Source organism: Lactuca serriola, chromosome 9, assembly GCF_051521515.1.
Source record: "Lactuca serriola cultivar US96UC23 chromosome 9, Lser_US96UC23_V15, whole genome shotgun sequence".
Classification (NCBI taxonomy): domain Eukaryota; kingdom Viridiplantae; phylum Streptophyta; class Magnoliopsida; order Asterales; family Asteraceae; genus Lactuca; species Lactuca serriola.
Window position 1 is genome coordinate 21420778 of NC_136416.1, and position 7841 is coordinate 21428618.

The 7841-nt window shown below is 35.7% G+C and overlaps 1 protein-coding gene across 1 annotated transcript; it reads left to right on the top strand.

Annotated features, from left to right (window-relative positions):
* Positions 1-6179: 6179 nt before the first annotated feature.
* Positions 6180-7591, top strand: LOC145077216 (NAD(P)-binding Rossmann-fold superfamily protein). The gene has a single exon (XM_079022974.1). It carries the CDS (start codon positions 6226-6228, stop codon positions 7381-7383), a length of 1158 nt encoding a protein of 385 aa, XP_078879100.1. The 5' UTR covers positions 6180-6225; the 3' UTR covers positions 7384-7591.
* The last annotated feature ends 250 nt before the right edge of the window (positions 7592-7841 follow it).

Below are 7841 nucleotides of genomic sequence, written 5' to 3' on the forward strand. Positions count from 1 at the left end.
CGAGTTTTTAGCTGTCTCCTGCTAAGCTGAAACTTCAAAAAATCATAACTTCCTCATACGAAGTCCGATTTGGGCGTTCTTTTTATCGAACTTCTCGGTTTAACGAATACTAAGACTTTCGTTTAGATCACTAAGGCTAAAAAGTAGTTTATCAAAAACTCACTTTTTACGACATTTGACACCGTGCCGGTTTTGTCGTGAAACTTTGACATGTCATAACTTCTTCGTTATAACTCGGATTTTGGTATCCTTTATATCCCTAAATCCTTGTTTCGACCACTACAACTTTATGTAAAGATATCGGGATTATCTCACACTTTAATTTTGACACTTATTTTTATTCTTAATTAATTAAACCCTAATAATTAAGCATAAAACACATAATTCACATAATATTCACATAATTCCTTTTCATTTCTTCAAAATGAGTTACAAAGGTTAACCTAGACTATAATGTCAATATTAATGCCTAGATTAGAAACACGGGCATTACACATGACATGAGAACTATGCAACCCAAGCCCACAAGTTTTCAGGGTTTTCAACATATATAAAGGATGGTTCCGTGTTTTTGGGGCATTTTATGAGCCTCCATCATATATAGATCATCTTAAGAGAAACCTTAGCCCCTTTCACCATTTTGATCCTCCCCTCTCCTCTTTCATTCATTTATGAAGATTTTGGTGCTTTGAAAAAGAAGAAGACGTTCTTGGTGCTTAGATCCAACAAGCAAGTTCTCTCACCACCATAAAGACCATACCTTGGACCATGGTAAGTCTTCAAGTTCCAACCTTTATGTGTTATTCTTCTAAGACATATACTTTTATGCCTTTTTCTTCATGTTGGAGGTGGTTTGAGTGGTTGGATTCCATAAAGTTGGCAACTTTATGGATCCATGAGGTCCCTTTGAGGTTTGGTGTGCTAGATCAATGGGTTGGTTGAGTTTTGGTACTATAAATGAGATTTGGGTGTCATTTTCACCCCTTTTTGACCTGATCAAGTTCTAGACATGCATTGGACATGTATGTCCATAAAGCAAAGATTTCTATGTTGCTTTTGATGTATGAAAACCCTTTGGAAAGTTGGAATGGATGACTTACTGGATTAAGGACTTAAGGCATTAGTAGTAAGCATCAGACGTGGCTCACGATGTGACAATGATTTTTTTCATGATTTTTTTGACGGACTGAGCTCACGACATGACCAAGGAAGGTTCACATCGTGAGGTCAGCTGAGTAGGTCATCCAGGACCGAGTTGAACGAGTTGATGCGAGTTGAGTGTTGGAATCTGGCCAAGCACGTTCTCACGACATGAACAAGGATTGGTCACGACGTGAGTGTCAACTGATGGAAATGTTGACTGCTGACTTTGACCGTTGACTTTGAGTGTTGACTTTTAGTCAAATTGTTAGTTTTAGAAGGTGGAATCAGGGTTTACCTTGTATGGTTTGTTAGGAGGTGTATGACACTCGTTTGTTGGCTGTGTGAGCTGTTAGCTGTGGATTTTGTCGGTAAGGTGAGTCTCCTCCCTATATCCATGGGTCGAAGGCACAAATGCCGACCCATTATTCAATTGTGTAGAATGCTAGCTGTTGGGTGATATATATATATATATATATATATATATATATATATATGTTGGCATGTCGGATTGAAATATACCCTAGGGCGGGGCCCATCATGGCATGTCGGGTTGAAATATACCCTAGGGTGTGGCCCACTATAGTATGTCGGGTTGAAATATACCATAGGGCGGGGCCCACTATCGTGTAATCAGGTTGAAATATACCCTAGGGTGGGGCCCATTATAGTATATTGGGTTGAAATATACCCTAGGGCGGGGCCAATACTTGCTTACTAGGTTGGAATATACCCCAGGGCTAGGCCCAATTGTATGTTTGGTATGTGGTATTTTTAGGTAAACTCACTAAACTTTGTGCTTATGGTTTTCAGTTTATGTTTCAGGTACTTCTGTTTTCAAAGGGAAGAGCTCGGGATGATTACATGGCACACACCACTGGATTCCGCATTCTGTGATTTACTTTGATAGTGATGATGTTTTGATAAAACTTGATTACCTTGGTTTATGAAAATGATATGATTTAATGGTTTATTAATTTAAAAACGAAAATTTTTTTGGTCTTATATTTGGGACGTTACACCATAATTAAAAATCTAGCTCAATTGTCCAACATTCGGGGTTAAAAAATCAGTTTACCCTTTTCTTACTTGGCCCAACCCATTTGCTCAAAAAACTCAAATTTCTAAATGGCATCCCAAAACCCAATATGACCCAACTTCCTAAATGGTCAAAGAATGTACCTTCATCCATTGCTCAAAGTAATTGAGGGAGCTTGTTTGGAGTTTTAGAGAAAAAACAACACACTGAAATTCAAAAAACTGTGTGAAATTGAATTTTCGGTTCATAAAAAAATAAGAGGATGAGAAGGCCAAGTGAATGTAATGAAATAAATTTGGTGTGTGATTTTCTAGAGGAACCAAATTTACGGATCATAGTTTTCAAAGCAATCATTCTAATTAATTTTAATATTGATTTTGCATAAATAATTTAGTGAGTTGTCAATTAAAATCTGTTGGAACAAATAAGAAATAACATGTGGACTATACATTAAATCAAAAATGTTTAGAAAATGTCATGTGTTCAAATTAAGGCAAAGAGGACATGTGACAATAAATTTTTTATTTGTCAGGTAGGATGGAAAACAAGTTAAAAAAATTCAATGTTTTTTTTTTCTTTTTAATTTTTCAAAAACTGTAATTTTATTGTATTTTTGAATTAAAATAAAAAAATGATGTAGAGTGGAGTGGTTAGTGCCTTAGTGGTGTGTATCCCATACGTTTAGTGATAGTTAGTTGTGATAATGTGATACACACCACTATTAGTGGTGGGTATAACGGATCGTCTAATAGACCATGTTTCCAATTTATATCGTGTGATTTTTAAGCCACAAAAATCAATTTTCCACGTTTTATAAATTATTTTTTTTTCTCAACGCTTTAAATTGTTTGTTTTTTTATGTTATTTAAAATCGCTTTTTAGGACTACTATCAACCATAGCATTCTGTGTTTAGACCGTGGCAGCGGGTTTTTTTTTTTCTTAATTTATTAATTTATTTATTTCGGTTCACAAATGGAATAAGAGTAGTTGTTGAAAATCTCTCTCTCATAATAATCATCTTGGAAAAATGACTTGATAGGGTAAGATATTTTTTGAAATGTACACATTTAGTCCTTATTCTTTTTTTTTTTTGTAAAATAAATCCTTATACTTTATTTTTTGTAACAATGCAATCCTTATGACCGGCTATACACGGTATACCAGTCATATACGAATTTTCTTTTAGGAAAATGACTTGATAGGGTAAGATACTTTTTGAATTGTACACATTTAGTCCTTATTCTTTTTTTTTCTGTAAAATAAACCCTTATACTTTATTAATATGTACACATTAGGTCATTTTCACCGGATTCTACAGGTTTTACTGATGTGGAAGCACAAGTGGCACTAAATAGCAATTAATTAGCTTAGTCACCGGAGGTGGGTGATCCTCCAGCAACAAGAAAAGGGTGGCGACCCTTCTATTTCCCATCTCTCTTCCTTCCGGTCAAACAACAACAACCAAACACTCTTTACCTGTTGTGTTGTTCCGATTTGTCTCTCTTTGCCTCCATCTTTAAGATATGTTGCCAGAAAAAGAAGAAAAAATCGACGAGGGGGCTACCATAGCAGCTCCTCGACGCCAACTATCGTCTCTACTCCCTCTTGCCTCCCCCTTCGACCTTGTTGTTTTTGCCATCATTCCTCCTTGCTACCAGTGATGTGTAGGAACACACAAAGGAGTCGCCGGAGATCGGGGTTCTACCTCTTTTTCATGATGAATAAAAGTTGGAAAAATCTCGCTGTGGATATGTGGATGCCACCTGGGTATTTCATTTCAACAAAATAAAAGAAAGGGAAATGACTTGATAGGGTAAGATACTTTTTGAAATGTACACATTTAGTCCTTATTCTTTTTTTTTTTGTAAAATAAACCCTTCCACGTCAGCAAAACCTATAGAATCCGGTAAAAAGGACCTAATGTGTACATATTAGTAAAGTATAAGGGTTTATTTTACAAAAAAAAAGAATAAAGACTAGATGTATAAATTTCAAAAAATATCTTACCCTATCAAGTCATTATCCCTAATCATCTTTCATTAGTTGGATATATATATATATATATATATATATATATATATATAATTAAAATGGGCCAAAACTATACAATATTGGCTGAATACATAAAATAAGTACAACCTAGATATAGTAAATCTAATATGCTAACATCCCCAACTTCCCAGATTTTTCTCTTTATCTTGCCAAAGCTCCATCCAAAGCCTCTCTAACATCCCGTTTCCGAGTTCAACTTAACGAGAGAAGAGAAAGAAAATTGGTGGAAGCGGGAAGAAAATAAAAGAAAATAATGTTCTCGAGTTTCATTAAAGAAAAGAAATGGAATGATCACTTTCACTCATAACTTTCCTTATGATTTAGAGAGAAAGAACAAAATATTTATTTTTTTTCCTATTTCTCTCCAACTCGGAAACACAAAAGACAAATATCTTTTAGAGTAAATTGCACGAATGGTCCCTATGGTTTAAGGTAATTTGTGCATTTGGTCCCTAACTTATTTTTGTAACTCGGAAAGTCGCTACTGTTTATTTTTGTTACGCGTTTGGTCCATGCCTTACCTAAAAAAAACTATTTTTCCCTTGATTTTTTAATTTATTTAATAAACACACCTCCAACCCCACACTTCTTATCTTACCTTACCTACTCTACCATTTTTTCTATTTAAATAATAGTTTTTTTAGGTAAGACAGAGACCAATCGCGTAACAAAAACAAACAGTAGGGACTTTCCGAGTTAAAAAAATAAGTTCGGGACCAAGTGCGCAAATTACCAAAAACCATATGGACCATTCGTGTAATTTACTCTATATTTTACTTTTATTTCTCTTCTTTTCTTTTCTGTGCTGCAACTTGAAAAAGGGGTGTAACTCAACCCCGATCCTTCATTCTTTTCATTAAACTTATGCTGGTGAAATTGAAATATAGAGTTTTTTCTTATGTAAAAGTTTGCATGTTAAAAGAGAAAAAAAAATCTCCGTTTTCCCATTGGGGATCCCCAGTCCCCGTTGGGGGTGGGGATGTGGGTTTATTTATATTTCCCGATGAGGATGGGGATGAGAATGGGGATTGGAATGAGGATTCGGGGATGAGGATGGGGATGTGGATTGGGGTCCCGTGTGTTTCCCGCCCCCATTGCCATCTCTAATACTAAGAAGTAGAGAGAGAAAGAAAAAAGATTTGATTGGTTTGTTTCCTCGTTGCAAAATGTCATAACGCAAACGAGATGTGCCATAACATCAAGGGGAAAATGATTGTCATTGTGTTATGACCAAGTTATGGAGATGCCACATAGGCAAAAACGCCGTTGTTGGTACCCATACCGTATGCTCTTATTGATATAGAAACATGGATTTTTATGACATTAATTGTTTAAATAACAATTTTCAAAAAGTTATTACCTTTTAAATTTTAGGGTGATAGATTCTTGATTGTGTTGAATCTTGATGGCTCCTTGTAGATCCATATAGCATATAGACGCGTCGAGTTGTTTTAATCATAATTTATGTCAAAACTATTATTCTTGAACCATTATATCATCTTTTTTAGTCAATATATATTTTAATAATCGCAAGCACTCAAGTGTCACAAAATACTAATAAAAAAGCATATGGTACAACTAACAAAACATGTGAAATCATCGTGTATATTTGTTTGCGGTTCACGAGTTATATAAAAAAATCACACACGTTATATAATAATGGCAATAAAATAGGATGAGTATTCATGTAGATTTGATGTGGGAAATCAATTTCGCATTACTCTATAAGATTCATACGAGTTTAAAAGTTTATATCTAGGAGAAAAAGATTTTGTTATCTTAATAATTAATTTTACAAGGATCAGAAAGATTCCAATACCATGTCTTAGTCAAACCCCACTTGACATTTCTTGAATATATTAAGATGAGTTAGAAAGAGATTAATTAACCAAAGAACACACAACTATATAAACCCATATCATCGCACATTCATAGACACCAAATTACAACAAGAAGTTCAGTAGCCTCATCGAGAGTTCCAAAACCCTCAAAAATGGCTATCGAAAAGCTTCAGAAAAGAGGGAAAAAAGCTCCAAAAGACGTTGCAATCATCTTTGGTGTAACTGGTCTTGTTGGAAAACAGCTTCTCGAGAAGCTACTTTCAAAATCCAAATGGAAGGTTTATGGCGTAGCCAGACGACAAGAGATGACGACGATCAAGAAACCAAACACAAACACAAACCCTAATTACCATTTCATTTCATGCAACCTTCTTGACCCTGTCGAAACCCAATCAAAACTTTCTCATTTGCATGATGTGACCCATGTGTTCTGGGTTACATGGGCTAGCCAGTTTCCATTAGATAGTGTAGAATGTTATGATCAAAACAAAGCCATGATGTCAAACGCATTAGACTCTATCCTCCCAGGAGCCAATTTGAAACACTTTTCTCTTCAAACTGGGACCAAACACTATGTGTCTTTACAAGGAAGTTCTCTTGATCATCTTGTGAAAAGAGTTTCTTATTATGATGAGAACTGCCCACGAGTCGAAGGGTGTAACTTTTATTATGGTCTCGAGGACTTGCTCAAAGAGAGGCTCATGGGTGTGGTTCCATGGTCGGTTCATCGTCCTGGTTTGATCATCGGGAGTTCACGAAAGACATTATATAATTTCATGGGAAGTTTATGCGTTTACGGGACCATTTGTAAGTATTTGAATCTTCCGTTTGTTTTTGGTGGAAGAAAAGATTGTTTTGAAGAGCAGTTTGTGGATGTCTCGGATGCTAGGCTTGTAGCCAAACAACAAATTTGGGCATCCACAAATGATTTGGTTCAATCAAACAATGGGCAGGCGTTTAATTCAATAAATGGAGATGGTTCTACTTGGAAGGATATATGGGGAGCGATCGGGGAAAAGTTTGGGGCGGTTGTCCCTTGGGAGATGTTGGCGGAGGATTTTACGTTTGCAGGGTGTATGAGTGATAAGGGGGCGGTTTGGAAGGAGATAGTGAAGAAAGAGGGTTTGGTTGAGACTGAAATGGAGGATCTGGCTAACTGGTATTTCTTGGATGCTTTGTTTCGATGTCCGGTAAAGATGCTAGGGACAAGAGAGAAAGCAGATCGACTCGGGTTTACAGCGAGGTATTATGCTCTTGATTCGATATCACATTGGATTGATGTTATGAGGAACGAAAAACTAATTCCTTGAAGTGATGGTGGTTTTGGAGGGTATGTGGTGTATTTTTTTTAAAATGTAGGGTGGAAAAGTAGGAAAGCGATAATTGTGGGGGTGTATATGTAAATTTTCCCATATAATTTGGAAAGGAATGTGGTGTACCACTCGTTTGCTGGTGCCTAGTTGTGATTATTTGAATATATATTGATGAAATTTGACTTCCTTTTTTCTTTTTCGATAATCTTGCACCCCTTTCTATGACATATAAATGAAATATTAATCTCCAATTGAATTCAATTCTCCTGGTTTTCCTGATCTTGTCTTTGTGTGAGACATTCAAACAAGAATCGAATTTTCTTGAAGATAGCAAGATGTAGGTGCCTATCATTTCAAACACCTTTACCTAATACCTGGCCAATTTTTTTTGACAAAAACCATAAGCGAATCCAAGTTTAAAAACAAGAAATAAGGACCAGTTCAGTTTATCTCAA

Excerpts from the sequence above, each read along its gene's own strand:
- LOC145077216 (XM_079022974.1), top strand. The coding sequence starts at position 6,226 with ATGGCTATCGAAAAGCTTCAGAAAAGAGGGAAAAAAGCTCCAAAAGAC.